Source organism: Phalacrocorax carbo, chromosome 4 (assembly GCF_963921805.1).
Source record: "Phalacrocorax carbo chromosome 4, bPhaCar2.1, whole genome shotgun sequence".
In the NCBI taxonomy this organism is placed as follows: Eukaryota; Metazoa; Chordata; class Aves; order Suliformes; family Phalacrocoracidae; genus Phalacrocorax; species Phalacrocorax carbo.
The window spans coordinates 14399663-14423065 of NC_087516.1; the positions used below are offsets into that span (position 1 = coordinate 14399663).

At 38.6% G+C, this 23403-nt stretch overlaps 1 protein-coding gene across 1 annotated transcript in view; it reads right to left on the reverse strand.

Annotated features, from left to right (window-relative positions):
* Window positions 1-23403, reverse strand: part of STK32B (serine/threonine kinase 32B) — a 184406-nt gene that overhangs the window by 11661 nt on the left and 149342 nt on the right. Inside the window, exons 8-11 of the mRNA XM_064449122.1 lie at window positions 18801-18917; window positions 17546-17671; window positions 11852-11983; window positions 11016-11080 (exon numbers count right to left, since the gene is read on the reverse strand). Coding sequence (XP_064305192.1) covers window positions 11016-11080; window positions 11852-11983; window positions 17546-17671; window positions 18801-18917 — 440 coding nt within the window. The remainder of the gene's footprint in view (window positions 1-11015; window positions 11081-11851; window positions 11984-17545; window positions 17672-18800; window positions 18918-23403) is intronic.

Consider the following 23403-nt stretch of genomic DNA (forward strand, 5'->3'; position numbering starts at 1 on the left):
TTATTTCAGATACCTTTGAAAATCTTGTATACACCCTTTGGCACAGGAGTTGTTCTGCGTCTAACCAATATTTAACTCAGTCTGTCTTTGACCCTAAACGTGTTCTTGGTACTGACTGCTTTGATAGAAACAGTCATAATCTCAAGTTTGTTTTCCTAATACACTGTGACGTGTGTGTTTTGATAGCTCAGTAGATTACTGTGTAATCATTCAGATAACTCTGTTTTAACTCCATTTAAATTTAAATGACTGAGGAACAGACTAAAAGTTATGCTTTTTTATAGCTGAATGGAAAAAGTAAAATTTTGGAGGAAGTATTCTCATGTAGCACAGATGTCTTCTTGTACAACTGACACTCATGACATTTACTCCCACCTTTTCTAAAAATCCTTGGGGAAGTATGCTTACACCATGGGTAATTGACTCAGCTTGATAGTTCCTGCTGAGTAATTACACCCAGTAAATGCCTGTGAATATAATTTTCTATCAACCAGCAATTTATCATCAACATAATTGGTTCAGGTGCACATACAGCGTGAGTGACATGTGAAATACTAGTATGTGGAAGTCAAGTGAAAACTTATGCTGGATGCTGTAACATGTTGACCTGCAATGTCTTGAGATTTCAGGTTTACCCTGGGAATTGATAAAGCAAAATAAGAGTGAAGAGGTGGAGTAAATAAATGAAAACTTCAAATGATGTGCAACCATTTAAGAAAATGAAACTAAACCAACTGACTAACGCTACCATAAAGCCATGTTCAGACTAGTAAAATAGGTGTCTCATAGAAGTGGGTTATTGTCTGTCCAAGACCAGGTGCATCCTAAACAGTATCTGTCTTGTTCAGCCACATTTTAAAATAAGAACTATTTTTTCTAGCTTAGATGCATCAGGAGATCCACATGTACAAGCAACAGGAAAGCAGCTATAAAATTTCCCAGTAATGTGTTGGTTATTAGACTTTGTGAAAGTCTGTGAAAGGAAATCTTTCCTGTTAGCCAGAACCCAGTTTAAAAGGCACTTGCCCATGAATGAAGATATTTCTTATTGGGATAGGCGAACACTCATTCTCAGGAAAGACACTTGTTTCCTAGCCAGCCTTTGGTCAGTATCCTGACGGATGCAGGCTCACCCTTCTGTAAAGCTGTCAGCAGATTGCAGGAGTTGTGTTGACATATTCTCTTTGTTTATTCTTCCGGTGAAAGTTTCAAGGTAGAGTGATCATTTGGGTCACCTCCAAATGAGATATATGGGGAGAAGGACAATCCTTCATCTGCATCTAGAACTAGATCTACTTTAATGGAAACATATTCTTTGCCACTGCCATCCCCACTGAGACCCTGGACTTCAGGGCAGGAAGATTTTACAGAGGAGCTGGAGTGAATGGGCCTGTTAACAGCCAGCAGATCACAGCAACAAGCATAATTTCGCTAACAGACTGAGAACTGAAAGACAAATAAGTATCTGATGCCTGTGAAATGCCTGCTGCCTTTGCAGCGATGGTGATGCATGCCTGCAGCTCTGTGGCAGTGAACTGGTGTGCCAGATTGCCACAGCAAAGCAGGTCTGGACAAAAGGGCAGCCAACCATCACCGAAACATGGCCATTTGATCCCATCTAATTTCTTCTCTTTTCTTTTCATACCTCTTCCCTGGTGCCAAGAAAGGATTCTGGATCAGAGGTGACTGTGGAAAATATCAGCTGAGACAACCTATTTGCGTAGCAGCACCAGTTTCCTTAATGTGGCATCTCTAGTTGAAACTGCAGCTCCATGGGAGCTGTACAGCCAATAACTTGAGAATTAAGGTATGTGGAAAGCCAGTCTACCTCTGCCTGATTATTGGGACCTGACAATAAATATTCTCAGTCTGGAATAAACATCTGGGAGGAGACTGGTTCAGCCCTACCCTTCTCCTCACAGCAGCAGCCTTCCAGGAATCAGAGCCTGTGAGTTTCCAGGGAGCAACCGCAGCCTGCACTGACCTCTCTGCTGTCTCATCTCTGTCCACCTGTGCCTCATGGAAGATTTCTCTGCCAAAGTCCAAAATTTAGATTCACAAGAAGCCTAGTTAACCATTCGGCCCTTTCATTCCCTGAAGGAGGGATCCCCCACCCCCGCAAAGGAGACTTAGCTGGCAGTTCACTTGTGATTGCACAGTGTAATTCACAGCCTTTGGTTGATCACCAGACCTTCCTACAATATGCATGGGGAATATGGGTGCTTAACAGAGGGATCCATGGAAACCGCTGTATTGAACATCGAGCCGTCTTGGCTACTCACTAAGGTGCATCCACAAGAGAGATATACATTATGCTTCAGGTGGGACGTAGGAAAATAATCTCCAGCTGGGTTTCATAATGCTGAGGTCTTCCCTGGGGATGGGTGCCTGACACCCCCTGAAACACAGAAAGGGACAACCTGAACCTTACCTAAATCTCCTACTGCCCTAAATCTGCTTTACTTTCCCTACTTCCAAAAGGGAGATACATATATATATATATCTGCAAGTACCTATATATACACACACATATATATATGCATACATATACATATATACACATACATTTTACTGTGCAACCCTTGTGCTATTATGAAAACTCTATATGAAGATGGAGACCTTATATGCAGTGAGAAAGCATTAAAGCACATACCCAGCCATTCCATCTAACACAGATTCCCACCTCTCACAGTGGCCCATTTCAGACAGTAGTGGACACTGTCAAAGAACAACCCAAATGGAGACAACTGTCTGCTGTGGCATCCTCCTCTCTTCTGACATTTCCAGACTTCCCAAATGAAGTGCATTAAGGGTCTCATGTCTGAAAGGCCTTGATGCCCTTTGTCCATGAATTTATCGAATCCTTTTCTGAATCTTAGCAAAAGTTTAGCATCCACAACACCACTCAGCAATGTGCTGCATTGCACAGAAAAGCACAGTTTGTTTACTTTCAAACCTGCAGCCTGATAACTTTGTGACCCTGAGTTACCAGAAAGAGTGAATAATCATTGCTTAGTCACCTTCCCAACAAGTTTTGTAACATATTATTATTCACCCTGTTTCTGTCTTTTCAGTTGCCTCTTCTCTGAGTTCAAACTAGTTCAAGTTTATGAAATCCTTCAACATTAGCCATGCCACCCCTCTGCTCAACACTGGCTTCCTTTTTTTTGCAACCATTCCAAGTCCTATGTATCTTTTTCTGAGATAAGGAATCAGAACTGTACGCAGAATGGAAGATGCAGGTGTATATATATGAACATATATATGTATAGGCACAATGACATCCTGATGTTAATTTCTTTATAGCTTTCTTTGCAATTTTAAGCATATTAACACCTTTTAATTGTCCACTAAGTATTGGGCTATACAGTCTTTTCAAAACCTCTCTCTTTCATAACTGAAGCTAATTTAGGGTCTATTGTGCTAAAGGTAAAGTTTAGATTATCTTCTTCCTGAACATATTTGCATTTATCGGTACTGAATTTCAGCTGACATTTTTAATTACCCTGCAACTCACAACCATGACTTTCCAACTCATTTATGAAGATATTCAACAGACACACAAAGTATCAGAATGACTAGCAATAACCATGGCTTGTTTCTGCATTGCTCCAGCAACTGGCCCCAAAATGCTTTCCTAAAACAAGATGAAGAGTTCAGTCTTCAAGACTCATTCTTATTTTATGGCGACTCCTAACAACTGAGAATTTGTGCTAGTTTAGGACATGAAGAATAATGAAAAAATATGAGTTAATCCCCTATGTTCACTGAACAGCCATGACCTACTATGCAGCCTTCACTTAGCACAGGTATGATTTTTCCCACATAACCTATTAAAAAAAAAATCTTACATAGTCCTCAGAATCATACATTTTGGCTCCTCTCCAGATTCCACGATGCACAAATAAAGATGTATTTTTCTTTTCTCTGAGTACAAATTGACTTTTGATTCATTTTCTTTCAGTGTATTTGTGTTTAGCTTTCTGTAAATGGAAAAGAATTGCTGGCCTGCAGTGCTGAGGGTCTGCATCTGTTATTCTGATACTTTCAGGTCCTTCCAGAACCACATTTCTGCATAGAGAATGCTCTGATATATGCACCCTCACACAAACTTTCATTCCTGAAGTTGGATGTTTATTCCGTGAAGTGTAGCCACTACAATGATTCAGTTACTTGCTTGGGAAAACTTTGGCCATTTTTCCTAGTAGGTTAAAAAATGAGGTTCCAGATACTCATTAGCTGCTTTTTTGCCTTTTTTTTTTTTTTCTCTAGGAAGCTATGAAGGTAACACAGTATTGAAATAATGGCTTTTGTATGACCACTGGTTTATCAAAAATAGTGAATTTGAAGGTATACCTACAAAAAATAACCAGCTTGGACCTGCTATGCTCAAATCTTTAGGCAGCTTGGCTCACTAAGCAAAGAGTCACATTTGGACTGGTAATTTTAAGCCAGTAATAATAAGCAGGAATCAAAGGCAAAAGTAAAAGGGCTTGCGTGACCAAGCAGCAAGTTATTAGTGCCCAAAACCAAGCTAGGCTTAATCATGTTCAGAACGGCATCTTTCTAATTAGGTGAGATTGCAGGAGCAATCTCCAAAAGCAGATATACCCGTTACAGAAGTGGCAAGAAAGAGATCAGTGAGGAGCAGTGCAACCACTTAACGTACTCGGAAAGAGGAGGACTTAAACTGAATTAAGGTCAGCAGAAGTGGCAAGAAAAGAAAAGATGTGCTGTAGCCTCATCCAAAAAGCATTCAGATATTATGGAGATTATGATAATATAAATATCTCCAGAGACACTAAGTGACATAAAATACCTATTAAGAAAAGTACATTCAATGAGGTATACTGCAAATCATTATGAATATTCAATTCCAGTCAAATTGACATGAAAAAGAGCACTCAGGGACTCTGGATTTGAATCTGAAAAGACAATTGAAAGGAAAGGAACTACAGGAAAAAGAGATAATAAATCTTACCTTATAAAAAATGCAGTGAATATTAAGTAAGCTTTTCACCTATGATACAGACAAAATCAGACAACATGATTTTTAAGCATCTTAATATACTTAAAATATGCTCTCTCTACTTTTGCTGTTATTCTGGGAAGAGAGAGCTGTCTTCACCTAGTGCTGTTCAGTACCTTTTAGGAAAGAACTAGGTATGGCCAAACTGTAGCAATTATAGCAGGAAAAGAGAGAGGAATGTGCAGCATCTATCTGACTGCTTTGGTTTGTGGCAGAATTTTTCAGTGTGGTTGCATCAAACAAATACTGAGAAGAGAAATAAAGTGTACCAGTAGACTAGGAAATGGGCAAGCCTGTTCAGATCAGTGGGGGCTAGACAGCTGAGTATCATAGCAATGCTCTTGCAGGATACTAGTATTAAGCAAAAAACCTTCCAACTTCAAAATCATTAGTAAGTTTGTTAAAGTTTCCACTAAAATTGTTAAAAATATGGATATTTTTTCATGCCTCCATCCCATTTATAAAACTAACTCTGCAGAATTCTAACCCACTTTCACATACGTTATATATATGAAATACATATTCTGCTCAGTAAAATGTGGCTATATGATTTTTCTTTCATTATCAGGCTCATAATTTTGATGACAAGTTTGTGAGCCATCTAACTGAAGAATTATTCTGCCAGAGGAGCAGATATTTCCTGTGTTTTCTTCTCTGTACTTTGTTTGCTCACCTCTTTTACCTTAAAGACATCTTTCAGGGAGATGAAGAGGCTCAGGAACCATAAAGGGTGAGAAATGTGACTCCACTACAAGCAAATGTTGAATCTTATTTATTCATTTATGGCTATTTCAGGTTTTGGACATTCATAAACAGATGTAGATGTACGTGAAGATTCATCTAGAGATAACAGCACAAAAATAGCAAAATAATCTGTGCTCAGCTTTTTAATAAAGCTGCGAACAAACAGTGTGGCTTTATCTGTACAATCTTTCTTTCCTTCCCAAAGAAATTGGAAATATAGCCTACAGCTTCTAAATAAGATCAACTTCTCGAAAAATTGCTGGCAAGTCTGTAGGAATACTCATTCAGACACTGCAGAACATTTGATGCTGCATTTCTAGATATAATAAGGCATCTATCCATAGAAATATATTTAAAAACAGAAAAAAAAATCATCTGTCAGCAAAAGGAGCCAAACAAGTCCCTGAAATCAATATCAGATCATATTCTGCAACTAAGGTCCGCTATGTGGACCATTTTTAGATTACAGTTTATTTAATTTATATGTTCAAAAGTAAGTAAAAGATTTTACTGACATTTTAAGAAGAATAGTAAACATTTCCTGCACCATATTCAAGCTTGGATTGTAAAATGATTTTTCTATTTTATTTTACTTTGGATCAGGACACTGTCTACCCCTCTTTTAAAGGTACTGCAAGATACTGTCAATGTGGACAGATGACATACACCTGTGTCATGTCAAAAGACACACATGTATTTTTATTTGTAGCTCACATCCACTGAAATATCAGTGTAAATAAGAACAAAGCCTTCCATCTAGTAACACCTGAACCACTCTGGTATCTGGAACACTGGAAAAAATAAAATCAAGAAAACATCTACTTCTGGTGTAAGGGATTTCATTCTGGATGCTTCATGTTTTCCCGCACAAATGAAGATTAAGGTGTCAAGCTACCTCTTCAGAACAGCTTAGCCATTTTACATGGAGTAGAAAGTATTTTCAACCCATAAATGTTGCAGAACCCTAAAGCTGCTCCTGGTATGCTGTTCCATGATTTGGAGTTTTCTATGACTGTCCCAAGAGGAAATTATGTGGGGTGTGGAGGATGATCATGGCCCAAATTCAGTTTCCTTTTTATTAGAAGAAATGGTGTATGGTAGGAAAAAGTGTTGACTTGGAGCACAGAAAGACTTTGGAACACTGAGACATGAAAGCAGTATTCCCTCCAGATTTCACAAATTTCCCAGACTCTTTTATAGGATTAACAGTAATGAGAACAGGCCTGGCTAAACTGAAGCACAGAACTACACTCAGGCTTCTCTTTTTAACTGTCATTTTTAGTACACAGGACAGTCTTTTGGATTAATACAAATCTTAGAAAAATGAAAAATGGTTTTGTTTCATCTTCTGCAACCTTCTTTGTTTGATAGATTCATTTTCTGGCTTTTTCTACATAGATGCTGGGAATAGTTGGTCTTCCCTCCATTCTCCTCATCTCCCCAGTGAATGCTGAATAGTATCAATAGAAGATGCTGTGTGATAAGGAGTAAGTAAAGATATACAAATCTAACTTCTGTTACCCACTGTTGATAATCATTGTCTACACATTTCTTTTTCCAGGAAGCCCTGTACATTTAAATCTAATATATAAAAAATCCAGCCCCAAGTTCTCCTTTCCTAATTCCTATTTTAACAAAATACATTTGCTCTGTCATAGAATCATAGTATCGTTTAGGTTGGAAAAGACCTCTAAGATCATCAAGTCCAACCGTCAACCCAACACTGCCAAGTCCAGACTAAACCATGTCCCTAAGAACCATGTCTACACTTCTTTTAAATCCCTCCAGGGATGGTGGCTCAACCGCTTCCCTGGGCAGCCTGTTCCAATGCCTGACAACCCTTTCGGTGAAGAAATTTTTCCTAATATCCAACCTAAACCTCCCCTGGTGCAGCTTGAAGCCATTTGTAGGCAGCTGTAGAGGGCAATAAGGTCTCCCCTCAGCCTCCTCTTCTCCAGACTAAACAACTCCAGTTCCCTCAAACTCTCCTCATAAGACCTGTTTTCCATTTTCTTTTTAATTCTTTTTAATTCTTTTTAATTCTTCAAGTCTTTTATCCTATCTCATAACTGTTCAAACCTTAGATATCAGCTATATTGTTAAACTGTAGTCCAACCAAATAAATTACATTCAAGGACAATGTAAGACTTACTGAGAAGGTATGTTGCCTGAATGCTGCTGGTAAAGCCATCTGGAAAAAACATCAGCCTTTTTAACTGAGCCTGCTCATTTGAAAGCTTGGCTTGGCTAAAAAGGCCTCTGTCTTTCTCATGCACTCATCTTGCTTAAAACATTCTTATAAATAACAGTTTCCTATTACTTTAACTGCAGAAAGTAATAGAGAAGTGAAAACGTGCATCTTCTGTCTTTTCCAGCACTAACTTAACAGTGTAAGTTACTTCATTCAGTCTCTTGAATTTTTTTTTTTCTTCAGCTTAGTAAGCCTTTCTCTACCCCGCCCCATCCCCTGCCACCCTTAACTGCAGTCTAAGGGTTTCTGATACTCTCCCAAGCTTCCTGGAAAGAAAAGAAATATGGCATATGTCAAGACTTGTGGATCTGTTGCAGGATGAAAGATATATAGTGAAAAAGAGACACAGCCTGGAAGTATTAGCAAGACATTCAATAAAAACAGAATCTGCTTTTCATAGCAGATAGTTTACAAGTATTGGATTGCAAGATGTTGTGGAACTGGAATGGTTAACACCACATTCTAACTACACGTTACTATATGACTTTCTGTTGTTCAACTCGAAACATCTGTAATTTTGCCTAGAATCCTTTTAGTTTGGGGATTCTCATCTTTTCTCTTGAAAGATGGGCTAAAATTTTTGATTCACACTTCCTTAGGATTTATGTAGTCTTCTGTGCCACTGAAGTAAACTGAGCAGAAGGCTTAAATCACAATAAAATGTACCTTTTTGTAGCTGAATATAATGAATATCTAAGGAAGTATGTGGATTTTTTTCAAACAGCTAGACTACATAAGCAATTTTGCTCTGTGTAGAACATGGAGGAATATCAAAATATCTGGCTGTATTCATCTGAGACTACTTTAAAGTCCTGCTTGGGATTGACACCTCACCCAATGGTACATCACATATTATTGGATATTGTGTTCATAGGAACAGTTCATGTCTTTCAGCATCTGCAGCTGTTCCTAAGAGCTTGGTTGGCCATGTGGCTTTGGAAATCCATATAAGTACAGCCTCAGCCTGTACGTATACCCTTGAGGGCATAGAAAGGTCTAAGGAAACCCACCATGAATTACTCTGGTGTATACTGCGTAGCCTCTTCTCTCTGGTATAATGACATCCGTGTCTGTCATTGTTCTTATTTTGTTCCCATTAACTTGAATTCACTTGCACTTCAAGAATTTGACCTCTGCTTCCCCCCTTATCAAGATTATTGTCTTTGAAAAGTATTACAGAAGTCTATCCGTGTCGTTCTTCAGCTCTAATACAATTTAAACAAGAAATGATTGTGATCTGGCTTAAGACAATGCACGATCTGTTGTAGATCTATACTAAATATTTTTCCTTTACCTTGTCAAAGCCAATCAAGCAATGACCAAAACACATGCTGTTCTGAATGAGGTACATGTGTTTTATCTTTTGCTTCCATTTCACTTGTACTTCATTTAAACTTCTCCTTGATCTCTCATCAGCCTCTCAGAGTCCTTTATAGCTTGTGTTGTTACTGTAGTTGTGCAATATGGAAAAAATGAAAAAAACCTTCCTATGCACTGCTAAAAAAGATTTAAGAATAACATAGTAAAATAATGTCAAAAGAATTGTTCAGTGCTAGTGCATACGCACAATGGGATTTTGAAAGTGTTTTAACAAAATCTGGTATTTTATTTTCTCTTTCAAAAAATGCTGTATATTTGGTTTCCTTGATATATGATTCTGGAGTAGGTGAGAGGGTCATATCTAGAAATGGACTAGTTCTATGAACAACTTATTGGAAATACATTCAATTAATTTACCAATGTAGTATTTTCTAAGCTTTTTATTACAGTCTTAATAATTTTGATTTTTGTGGGTTAATAAAACTCTCAAAGAGTTGAGGCATTGCCTAGTTCACTGACACCAGTACTGATTCAGAGAGGTACACCAAGGCCCTTCTGAAAACCTTTTGTGAGCTGACTTGGTCTGGCTTCTCTTGTTTACGTCTCTTACATAAACATACGGCTCTCTTGTGCTAGAGATCATGCAAAATGACATGAAGAATCTGTTGCACCTTCTCTTTCTTGGTAAGTCCTTGCTGCAGTTTCTGTGAGCAGTCAGTACTGAGCATAGATATGTCCCAAAAATCATAACAGGAAAATGGGTTTATCCATGACATAGTTTCGTTCATGACATCATGTCAACTGTGCAAAGCTGACAATCCCTTTCACAGTTTTAGTTAAAGAAGACAGTAATTACCTGCACTATAACCATCGAGTAAAATATTCACAACTTTTTAATTAATTTCTAACAATGCACAGCTCCATTAGAAAGACTTGCAGATATAATTAAGTCAAATAAAACCACTGAATATACTTGGATGAAATGTGATAATTTGACCAAAGACACAAAAAACTCCCCTATTATAAGCTATATCCATAATACAAACAGGTCCATAGTAGCTGCAACACAAACACAGTAGACTCTGTGAAATGCAGAGGCTTAATTGGACCAGAAAGATTACTGACATCCCTGGGACTCAGATTTGTGTTTCTACGGATTTTAGCTGATGTTTAAACTATTAAGCATTTCCTTCCTGTTTTGGTTCTTCCTTCCTGATAGAGTTTTAATATTTAGCTCTTTCAAAATAACTGATGTTGAAATTACCTCTTTTATGTGGTGAAGTATGAATAGACTTCCCAAGTCAGAACACTGCAGTTCATATCATTAAAATTTCATGAGTTATCACTTCCGTTGGTTTTGTTCAAGTTGTGAAAAAGCAGCCTTTTGTATTGTATTCCCTTTGCTTAATCGCTAACGGTTTCTCTGGTGAGTTTCGGTGACATTTACCTTATCTCTCTAACATACTTTCACCACAAGCAGTCCTGCTTGCTTTCAGAGATGGAACTACAAAACCATCACACCAGAGACTGTAAGAGGAAATCAATGAAATCCAGCCTTTTAGCCCCCGCTGCTGTGATCATTAATCTTTTTCCTTACACTGGGAGAAAAAAAATCATTCTCAAATTAATATCAGTAGTGCATGATAAACAGGCATTAAGAAATGCACTTACTTCTCTCTGTTGAATATGATGAATTCTTTCCTAACGGTTTCCAAGCACTGCTGCAGGTGTACATTCTTTAAAAAACAGCATGAACAGGTTGATTAAAAAAGATGGAAAATCATAGACAAAAATGACAACAGAAACGATACTGAAGAAACCAGCTTATGAATGAATACAATCAAAAGGCATTTTAAAGACTCTTCAAAAGTGGGCCATAAAAGCACAATCAATCCTTCTTTGTTTTGGAAGAAGTTACCCATGAAGGATTCCTGAGGATTTTTACATCTGATAGCTCTAAGAAGAACAGTTTGCATGAGCATTCAAAATCATTAAAGTTAGCAACAGAATTTATAAACCTTCACTGAAATGAAAATTCAAGTCTGGAAAATAGTTATTTCTTGGTCTTCTCAGAAATTTAGACTGTTTATACAAAGTGTCTTCCTATGTGGGACACATTAGTCAAGACTGCAAGAGACAGCTTTAAAACATTTATAAATAATTAGATTTTCTGTGCATGCTTTTCATTTTTGGTACCAGTAGAGGATAAATACTCCTTATAACTGTCCATGTGTGGGAGGAGTATTTGCCAACTGACAACCCTTTTCATACTTAAATGAGCATCTCTAAGAATCTTAAAAATTATTACAACTTAAAAATGCTGTTAATATTTGACTGAAATACATGGTTGCTTTCACCTTACTTTGGAGATGGTTTATGCTGTATGTGAAAAGACAGACATAGAGGTCAAGTCTCTTTTCAGAGATGATAAAACTGAACTTAACTGATTTTTCCATTAGAGAATGTAAATTAAATGCCACTGAATGCCGTCACAGTCCCCAGCTTACCAGTGGGCAGGTTTCCTTAGCTCCATCTTTGGATTTGTTTTTGGCAAGTCGCTTTTTCTTTTTATGGAGAGGTTTGGACTCTAAAATCATTTCTTCAAGTTCAAATGTAGGATCACAGTTCAGTCTTCCTTTCTGGTGCAAAAGGATTCAAAGTTACTCTTTGAAGCATCATTGTGTTTTTAAGTTTGTCCGGCAAGAGTTATTAGCATTAAAAATGATCCAGCTTCCCAGCCTTATCTGTAAAATGAAAACTGTCTTTTTAGGATGGGAGTGATGCTTGAAGTTTAAATAAGGGAGTTAAGAAAAAACCCATATCTTAAAGCAATTATAAAGAGTTAGCTCCTCTTCCTAGTTGTATACAGATGTACTCCTAGAGTGGCTACAATTCTGTTATCCCAGTGAGAGAGATTAATCTGGCCCAAGATCTTCATCGTAATATTGGCTAGTGCTGTAGAACATAAATGACAAGGGTGCAGGAGGGATGGGGAGTATCTCTAAGACCTTACTTGTAAAACTCTGATTTTCTGAAGAGTTGCAGCTGGATTCAGTTACCTAGCTCCTATACAGGACAACAAAGGAAGGAGCAGACCTTTTTTGGCTAGCAGCATTTTTATAAAAAAAATGGATCTGTTATGCTTTTTCTTACCCATTACTTACATTACGTAAATATTCTGGATTCTCGATTTTTATGTTGATTTGTGGTGCTTTAACCAAATCTTAGGATTCTTTGTTGTATCAGGATGTTCTTTTTTAAGCAGGATGACTGGAAACACTATTTCTATAGGGCCATTTCCTTCCTTGATTCTTTTCAGATTCTTCCTTAATTCTTTTCAGGTTCTTGATTCTTTCAGATCTTTTCAGCATAAATTTTACAGGAGCATAGTTATGCCTCAAGGATTTTTTTTTAACTCTGTTCATTAGTGCAGCAAAGCCATCTCATGACAACGCTTGTTGGAGGGTTGGTGGGACCTGCTGTTCCCTGGCTTCCCTAGAGGAACTGCCCTGTTCTTGTGGACACTTGAAAGCAGGTAGGTGCTCTCTTCAGTGTTTCACTGGGGGAACTTGGTTGCCACTGCCTACCCACAGAAAGTGCCTGTTTTTTTGGAAGTGGGGAAATGTGCTCAGCACCCTTGGACTTTTTTCAGAGTAAGAACAGGTTTTGGAAATGAGCTGTAGAGGTTATAATATTTAATGAGCATAGCGGTAAGTGTCTTAAATTACTGAAACTAGCTGAGTTTGGCACTCTCCACTTTTCCCAGTGCCAGCAGTGTACCCAGGCAGCCAAGAAGGCCAATGGCATCCTGGCTTGTACCAGGAATAGTGTGGCCAGCAGGAGCAGGGAGGGGATTGTGCCCCTGTACTCGGCACTGGTGAGACCGCACCTCGAGTACTGTGTTCAGATTCGGGCCCCTCAGCAAAAGAAGGACATCGAGGTGCTGGAGCGTGTCCAGAGAAGGGCAACGAAGCTGGTGAAGGGTCTGGAAAACAAATCTTATGAGGAGTGGCTGAGAAAACTGGGGTTGTTTATCCTGGAGAAGAGGAGGCTGAGGGGAGACCTTACCATTCTCTACAGCTGCCTGAAAGGAGGTTGTAGTGAGGTGGGTGTTGGTGTCTTCTCCCAAGTTACTAGTGATAGAACAAGAGGAAATGGCTTCAAGCTGCACCAGGGGAGGTTTAGACTGGATATTAGGAAAAATTTCTTCACTGAGAGACTGGTCAGGCATTGGAAGAGGCTGCCCAGGGTGGTGGTGGAGTTACCATCCCTGGGGGTGTTCAGAAAATGTGTAGATGTGGCACTTCAGGGCATGGTTTAGGAGGCCTGGTGGTGTTGGGTTGACAGATGGACTTGGTGATCCCAGAGGTCTTTTCCAACCTTAATGATTCTGTGATTCTGTGACAACATTTGGGATGAACTGTTCCTCTCCTATTTAGGGATAAGAGCCAGGGTATGGTCAGAAAATCTATGGTTCAGCTGAATTCAATAAATTTTTAAAAAGTCACTCTTTGGCATCCTAATTACTGGATCAGTGTTTTGCCACTCCTGTAATGAGAATAACATGAGATCCTTTCTTCTGCTCATTTTCTCAAAGCATTAAAAAAATGTTTGCAAACAATTTGAATTGTGTGATGGAAGATCTTAAAAGCAGCCTGTTTTCCTCCGGGACTTCTGGGAGTTTAATCACATCATTGTCACCATCAAGGTGGAAGTACTAAGACAAGTTATATATAATGGCAGATATTTAGTAACCAAAGACACTAAGCAGAAAATACATATCCGAAATCACTTGTATAACTTGCGTTGTCCTACAGTGAAACATTTGATTTAGAGATGACTCCATCATTTTTATTCCTATGAAATCTGTACACTCAAAGTATAATACTAAGCCCTCTGATGTCTCTTCCTCCATACTATCCAGTCAGGTTTAGTAAAATTCATTTGTTTTTTATTAATGGAGGTTTATAGCTTATTTATATTTATTTATAAATAAATATTTCTTTATGTTTGATCAATATCAGTTAATTTTTTGAGCATGTACAGTTTTAAGATTTGTCTGACCACTTAAAAAATACATCGCTTCAGTTCTGAAGCTTTAAAACTGAAAACAAAATACATTTAAATAATTTCTTGCTTCCTTTATCAAATATTTAACAATACAAAAAAGCTTGTAACAAGTTATGACTCCAAGCTGAATATAAAGAAACTAGATAACCCATAAAGAAACACATGTACTAGGTAAATAAGAATGATGTTTATCGAATCAAACTATATGGGGAGAAATTAAATGATGGGACCTTCCTACCACAGGCCTCCTGCATGCCCGCCTGCCTGCAGAAGGCAGGCAAGCTCCTGGCAGTAACAGCAAGCTGTCAAAAAATCATAAACCTCTCTAGTTATAAAACTCTCCCCAGATCACAGTGTATCTTGGCCCCAGTTCGCCCTCTTATCCAAAGCCTGAAAAACAAGAAGTATTCTGTGGTGTAGCCCCAGTTAATCAGTGAAGGTTTTGCTGGGCCAACAGAGATAAAAGTTCTTGGAAAATTCCTGGCCAAACTATAAAAACAAGTGTTGTGCTAGAAAAGACAATTTGACTCACATTCTCACTGTGTTTCCTAACAAACCTGATCAACCAGGTGGACCAATCCTGGCAATATCAGCCTCTGCCCTGAAGTACAATTTGTAATGGGACTTTCCGGTTAATCTGAGTACATAAAAGTAACTTTTTACTCCTGTTTTCTTTTAAACGTAGACAATTATTTTTCCTCTGATATTATAAATTACACTCCAATATTATAGATTCCTTCCAAAACACAAATTAAGTGAATCCAAATAAAAAAAGAATAGCTGTGTTTAGACACATTTAATGGCAGATGGTTAAAAGTATTTCAAGAGGACTTCCTCTTTTCTCAGTCTCCATTATGTTCACCATTGTCAACATCAGTCACAGAGACAGGCCACCTGGCTAACAGAGCACTACCAGACACATAGGTTCCACAATTGCTTCTGAAATTATGTTTAAAATTACTATTTCCACCATCCTTAGAAGTCAGGAAATTTATCTATACTCTCACAGGAGTATGGTACCCTCAAAACAACCTACATCCAGATGGAAAGAAGCAAACAGCCACATGAGAACTGTGAATTAAGGACTTGGGGATAGTCCTTTATGGCCAGACACAGACCATCGCACTTCTTGTGCTCCAGCTTTGGGCAGGCTGGATGTAACCACCTGAATGTAGAAAATTTGCAGTCCCTTTATTAGGTCCTATTACTACAGCCAGACTGCCATACCTCATTGCTAAGGAGGCAGGCTTAGCAGGGTGGCACACATTGCATTAGTTGGCTGTATGCTCCAGGATGAAAGCTAGCTCGAGTCCAATCCTTGGGAGCAGAGTGAAGATTGAAGATATGGCCCTATGAATTCAAGCTTGAATGCAAGCAAGGAGGAGACTGAGGAGATGTTTGGGGAAAGAGGAACACTGGGGACGCAACAGGAGTACAGGATCAGAGAACAGACTTGCCATAGACAGGTTTCAGTAGCAAGTTTTGCTGAAGCAGGTTGAAGTCCTCTTGACTTGAAGTCCTAAGACATGCATCTAGGCATGACCGGGCTTTGTAGAGTCTGGGACGCTCCTGGACCCCATTTATGCTGTACCTTTGAGTATGGGGAACTGGATCCCTCTTTTAAAATACCAAACAGGGTTGTGAAGTTTCCTACATGCTGATAGTTGTGGATTAAACTTTCATTTGGAGTTGGAGGTCTAAATAATCTGTTGGTTTTGTCTGAGAAAGAGTCACCCCGTGCCTCCGATATCTCAGAGGGCAACTCTCATTTGAAAAAAAAGGAAACGAGGAAAAGCAGTCTCCATTCATCTTATAGATCCATGCCAGCTTGGAGAATGGAGTTCATGGTCCGCCAGGCCAGGGAGGAGCTTTGTTCTGCAGTGCTTGGCTTAGGGTAGCAACCTGGGAGAGCATAGGGGAAGGGCCTGGCATGACATAGCAGTTATTCCAGATACAGGGATGCTGAGTAACAGGGAAGGAGTCCTGGCCTTGGTTTGGTAGATATGATATTCACCTCTCAAGCTTTCAGATTGCACCAGTACTGAGCTAAAATGTGAAAGGAAGGAATTTCACCTCTGCTTGCCCACCCACAGATTTCTTGTACTGCAGGATGCTGCTTCCAGGAAAGGCTCTGGTCAGATGCCAATAAGCACAGCAAACACTGCCAGCACTGTCTTGGCAACCCACCTGGCTGCCTTTGCTCCATTAGTCAATGCTCTCTCTCCATCAGCTTCTGCAGGGCTGGATCCTGTCCCCATAAGATTAACAAGAACTCTAACGTGACCCTGGATGAGGATAGGGTCTAGCTATTCCCCCTTCCTCATCTTTATTCACAGTTGCATAAAAAGACATAAACAATCCTTGGAATGCTACAAATTTATTGTTTGGAGGAGAATTATGGTGCAATATGACTGAACATAGAATCATAGAATTATTTAGGTTGGAAAAGACCTTTAAGATCATTGAGTCCAACCATAAACCTAGTACTGCCCAATCTGCAAAATGGACAAGCAACAAATTGGAGAAGCACGTCAACACCACAGTCACTGCTTTTTATTCATGGCCTTCAAGTCCATTTAACTTACAAATGATCAAAATGGAAATATCCAGAAAATACCAACAAAATCGAACCACAGTAAAAAAAACCCACCAGATTCTCTCACAGAATCTAAATGTTTTAGTGTAGGAAACTGTCACAAAGGAAATAGGTCAGTCTTTTGAAACAACATTTTTTAAGTGAAAAAGGAACAGCACACTGGGATGTTATAAAGTTTTGCAAATGCTTAGATTCCTAACTTTCAGAGCAGCAACAGTCGTCTTGGTATTCTTTGGCTCGGAGTTAACTCTGACAATCATTTGCTCTAACAACTGAAATGCAAAGTCTGGAAAATGCTTTTTATTTGAAAAGGAACAAAAAGTGAACCACGGTTAATTAGTTTTTGTTGTGATCTAATGAAATGGGCCAAATTTTCCTTTAGCTGTGACTGAGTAAATGAAAGCAGAATCCAAAGTAAAGCTTCTGTGAGAAGTAAATCACTGAAGAGCAATAAACGCAAACGTAAACAAATAAAACAGCAGTGATAATTAAAGTTGGAATTTGCAAACATAGTTCACCTGGAATATCGACTTACATTAGGAACAAAGCCTGGGGTCACAGTTTTCTCTAAAACAGCATCCCAGTTGACATCAGCTAGGTATGGAGAGCTTTGGATGTCTGCAAGGCTTGAAAGACGGCACTCTGGGTCCTTAGTGAGGAGCTGTGATGAAACACAAGGCATTTTCTAAGGAACCAGTTGCCATATAAAAAGAGTAAACATATTATACATAAATTGTATGATACATAATTTAGAGTAAGAAAATGGATAGGGAATCCTCTAACAGCTCCTAGAAGGCCCAATCTAAAAAAATAAAAGTAATATCTCATAAGAAAATAATATAATTTAATTGCCACCAGATGGCTGTTGCAGGCATGAGGTATACAAATGTATTAGTAACAGAAATCTGCTTACAAATACACAGGAGTCCAAGTGACATGAAACATCACAGTTCAATGCTACCCAACAATTTGTGTTTTGTCTTTAATTTATTGGAAGATATAGTAACACTGAGCATCCTGGCATCAATTAAAATAAACACCTCATTGCTCCAGCTATCAAAAATAGATTGCTCGCTCCTGCAAAAGGAACTGATCTCCTGCTTTTCTGGTCACACATTCACAAACAATTCCTGCTCAAGTATCAGTACTGATGATCTGAAATACCTAAAAGAGTCAGATGATCCTTGCAGCATGGCCAGAAAATTAAAGCAAACAAACCCTGTGATTTTAGGAAGAAAGCTATTTCCAGGGTCGTAATGCACTCAGAAAGAACCCCAGCTTGTAGCTTAGTGACATTTACAGCAAAGTGGCTTGACTTTTGTTGCTGCAACTATAGCAACATGGGACAGGGAAAGATACAGCCCTTTTCACTTCTAAGCTCCCTGGCTGGAAACTGTGGCAGAAATTCAGAGGGCAGAGTGGCTTCTTCTTCCCTTTCCCACATGAACAAGTAGGGCTGGAGATAATGGGGCCAGGGCACAGAGTGGCAATTACTGATCCCCAAAGTTTTGCTATCACTAGTGAATCAGTTTTATAAAATAATAATAAAAAAAAAGATTTCTATTTATTTGTGGCTATAAAATGCCTGAGTCTAAGCCTAAGAATAATCCAGCTTCTCAAGAGAGAATACTGCACCACTAACATTGAGAAAAGTCTAGAAATAAGCACTGCTTTCTTATCCTTGAAATTTTGACTACCTAAAGCATGTGCTTGCCTGATGCCTCTGCATTGTTGGGGGGCCTTTTTGAAGAGGAAAGAAGAGATGACAGAAGGTGTTTGTGCTTTCTTACCTTTTTCAGTAGTGCTATCATGCCCTTGCACCATGCAGATGAGTAGTGAACTCTTTCTATCTTGAACATGTTGAGTATCTCATCAATGGGGGTGGCAGAATGAATTTCATAGGGCCTCTGGGATAAAGTTAAATCAATATCAAATCAGCAAGAAGGAATAAAAGAGTGTAGACAAGTCATGCTTTCCTGAGCTCAGTATTGTTTATGCTGGAAATATCAAAACCACCAAAACATGTTATAACAATTTTGAGGCTAATCCTTCTTTGCATGTGTGCTTTTCTTTGGTCGTAGTGAATGTAATTACTCATAGATGCATTTCCTCTGCAAATTTTTCTCTCATGAAAAGAAGTATCAGTTCAAATGAGATGGCTGAATAATTTTGTTCCTGGGGCATTCCATGTGAAATGTGGATTATTTACTGTTTTTTACTTGTAGTACTAGAATGTACTTGTGATCTAAACTGACAAAATGGAAAAGTGGTGGCTGAAGGGAGATTTGTCATCCTGATTTTACTGAGTGGTAGACAGAGAAATTAAAAAATGCTTACAAAAACCTGTGTAAGAACCACAGTAAAAAAGTAGACTCCAAATCCCAACCCTCCAATGCCTTTTTGAAATCTGCAATCGACTAATTACATGGACCTATGCATTATATAGACCTGCTGTCCTGTGTTTGTAGTGTCTAAATTCTTCTACTGGTGAAGAGCAGCTCCAGCATTCACAGTGCTTTGTTCATGAAGATTGCTGTGAATTATCTTTTATTAAATACAGCATTTGGAAATGAAAGTACTACATATAAACCAGTATTCTTATTAATTATTGTGCACATATTTTTTAAAGACTTGCATTTGCGAAGCAAGTTATTAGAATGTTACTCTATGTTGATGTATTTTTTTAAACAAGGATAGAGTGTGGATTGCCTGTGAATTAAGTTGTACCCAGCAGGTGAGAAATATGTGATATGAGGTCTGCAGTCAAATGCCATCATAGCAGTAATGTGCAAATTGCTGCATCATAATTCATACACAACAGAGTTACCTTTTAATCCAATACCCTTAACAGCAAAGAGCAGACACTGATTACCTTCACTAGATCTGAATTATCCCTTGTCTTTTGCCAGCGTGTCCTGGTACAAGATTAAAATTTAAGAATATTTCTAGATGTTAGTTACATAATCTGATGGTGAATTGGAGCCACTCTTCATAAACATTCTTATTTTGAGAAGATTCATGCACATGTTTAACTTTGAACATGTGTATGAAACCAAGTCCATTCATTCCAAGGAATTGGGATGTTCTAAATATAAATCCAAGGATTGCTTAAAGCTTTTTGCTTTGATTCACATTCAGCTAGTCTGTTGTCATTTAGCTGTATCATGTCCATATGAATTCAATAGGACCTAAATGCATTCTCTGAATGCATAATTTTCTTGAATCAGGTTCAAAACTGTCATTTGAAATAGTCTGTCATATGCTTTTTCCTACCTGTGGTAATGCTGCCATGAAACAGCTATTAAAAATGAAAGGTTAACATTCTGTCTGTTGTCAAGAAGTAACCTACTGTTGATTTAGACTTGGTATAATAATGTGACCAATATGATAATTGAGCCAGAATTTACACCAATTGTTGAAAATGGTGACCTAGCTCTAAAAACAGCAACCTGAAAGAATGATGACTCTTTGAAAGAAGTAAAAAGTGAGAATAAAAAATAAGAAAGTTTTTCTGTTAAGGATGTTTCTGCACATGCCTTTTTCCTCACCAGAAAAATCCTTTAAAAACTTATTTTAAAGTTTATTAGCATTTTGCAGTCTTACCTGATTTTTTGAGATTTGCAAAGATTTTTAATATTGTTCTTAGCTAACTTGAACTGTAAATGCTCAAAGAAATGGTAATTATAAATTTGGCCTTTTGAGGTCCTTCACACCTATATCTCCCGTGTTTTTCAGCTATTCAATCTACTTGAGAATCAGATCCCTTCTGGGATTTTTGTGAAAAAGGAAAAAAAAAATCTGGTCTGCTTTTGTTTGTGATGTTTTACCAAAATTTGTTGTAAACTGTTCACATCACAATGAAAGTCAGAGTCCAAGAATCCCACCTACTACCTCTTTCCTTCACCCTGTCTCTGCTGAGGGCATAGTACATACAGTTATTATAATATTTTAGCAGTTGTGTCTAGCTTAGGAACAGACTGACATGTGTCATGGTTTGTGTTATGCAGTTTAATTTCATGGACTTGGGGAAAAGATCAACGTTTGGTGCAAAGCTTTATAAATTTACTTTTTTGGTTGTTAGGTCTTTTATCAACAGCTGGCTAAGGAGAGAAATGTGCCTGCAACATACTGAGAAATGCGAGCGCTACTGTGGATCATCAAAAAATGGTCGAGACAGCTCTGTGCCAGATGTAACCTACTCCTGTAGGTACAGTCCTGTTTCCAGCAATGCATTGCCTTGGCTGCCTGGCAGCAGGGAGCAAGTCATGAGAATGGCTATAATGCCTTGAGCACCCTGAGCCTTCTCTGAGGACTCTTCCATCTCAAATGGCAAATAGAGGCAAATAAAAACAAACATTCAGCTCGGTAAAAAGCAGCTCATCTTTACTTAGCTGCTCCTGAACTCAGGCAGGCAACATCATACGCTATGCACAGCTCAGAGGTGGAAAATGATGCAATTTTCATAGAATCATTAAGGTTGGAAAAGACCTCTAGGGTCATCAAGTCCAACCGTAATGTTTCTCATTTCTAATGCTCCTTCCATCCTGCCTTCTCCATGCACTAGCATGCACCATGCATGCAGAAATTAATCTCTGGGTGGCTCTGCCCAGTGCAACACCCTCCTCTTTCCCCGGGACTGCTGTAGCAGAGGCTGGTGGGCTGCACCAAGCGCCCGCCCATCTGCTCTGTGGCAGTGGGGCTCTCTTCTCACCACCAAACAAAGTGCTGTGGGAGAGTGGAGGAGGAGGGGGCTGCCTGCCTGCAGGTTTAGCTTGCAGCCTTGTAGGCACAAGCGGCTTCTTTGCAGCCATCTGCACAGGGCTGCTGCAGCAGATGGAGCGCATGGTTGTTGCAGACAGCAACATGCCTCTGCTTAAGCACACTTCCTCAATCTGCTGTTACTTCTCTTGCCATCACTCCTGTCAGTTTAGGCCTTGTGTAGACTAGAAAAATTTAGAAATACAATTCAGGAAAAAATACACATTTTCTTAGTCCATACAAAGGCGTGGGCTGCCAAGCCATCCTCTGGCTTTCTCAGTGGGCAAGACCTGCTCTTCAGGAGGAAACAAGCAGCTGGCTTTGTTGACTGGAGCATGGAGAGACGGCAATGTTTTTATTTAAAAAAAAATAAATTTGATCCAGTCTCAGCTTTGCTTTGTCTGTAGCCAGATAGACTTATTCAGAGAAGACTGTACAGCTCTTGGCAAATGGATACTATTCTACATAAATTTTAATTTATTAAAGTGACTAGGTATCTTTTGCGATTTGTCTAGGGAGTTCAGCTTTCCTCACACAATCATTCATTGTGCTGCTTTCTTGGAGACGCTCATTGGTGAAAGGGTTGATATAAAAACAGCAGGATGTTCTTTTAATTTATTATATGTGCAGCCAGCACTACTGTCTGTGACTAGGGTTGAGAATGTATTATGCTTATCACTGCCAGAAATTAACTGTTTAGGTTAAAATTTTCCATCCTGGGAAGAACGTCAGCTTAAACACCCAGTAATTCCTGAGAGTGAGAGCAGAGAAAAATTGCAAAGACCTTTTATTTTTTCTAAAAAGGTTTTTAATACTCCTGTGTTTTCAGAGCAGGGCTGAGATTTGGCATGGGAGAGATATTTGTATCAGGAGCATGACTTTTATCATTTCTATGGAAAGACAAAATAGTTTGGCCAAGTTTTAGGCCTTTGAAAAATGTGACTTCTGGAGTGAAACAACAATGCGCAGACATTCTGAAATGTAGTTTTCCATCTAAAAATGGGAATAATAATTGTTATTTATTTCTAGTTTTCTTTGTCTGTCACCCTACATGAAACTGTGAGATCTTTACGGGATGCATTGTCTCACATTACAAAGTGCCTACCAGGACAGGATAGCAATATTGTGTTAGTGTCATATGGTAACAAATAATTCTTCCTTAAAAACAGCATACAGCAATGCAATAAAATCCTCTTTCCAAAATAGGAATTAAAAGTGAAATCCCAGCTACTTTAACGATGTCATTATCCTGAAATAGTATCTAAATTACTGTTTTCCACAGGGAACAGTAAATATTTAAGCAACCAACTTCAATCCTTTGAACCAAACTGGAAGAGAATTTTCCATTATCTTCTGTGATATTTGACCATGCTCAGGAAGATTTTTCATTAAGCTTATTCATATAACTGATCAGATAAGTAACAAGTGCACCGGCAGATAAGCATTTTCTGTAGCTGAGCCAAGCATCTTAGGATATTACTTTAGCTCTTTTAAGGTATTAGCCAAGATAATTAGAGATATAATAAAACCTGAAGTAACTCAATTTCTGTTTGGAAAAAAATACCATCGTTTCCAATTCAGCATTGTTAAGAACTCATTAAAGCGTTAGGCTTTTCCTTAGTGCCCACCGTAGTT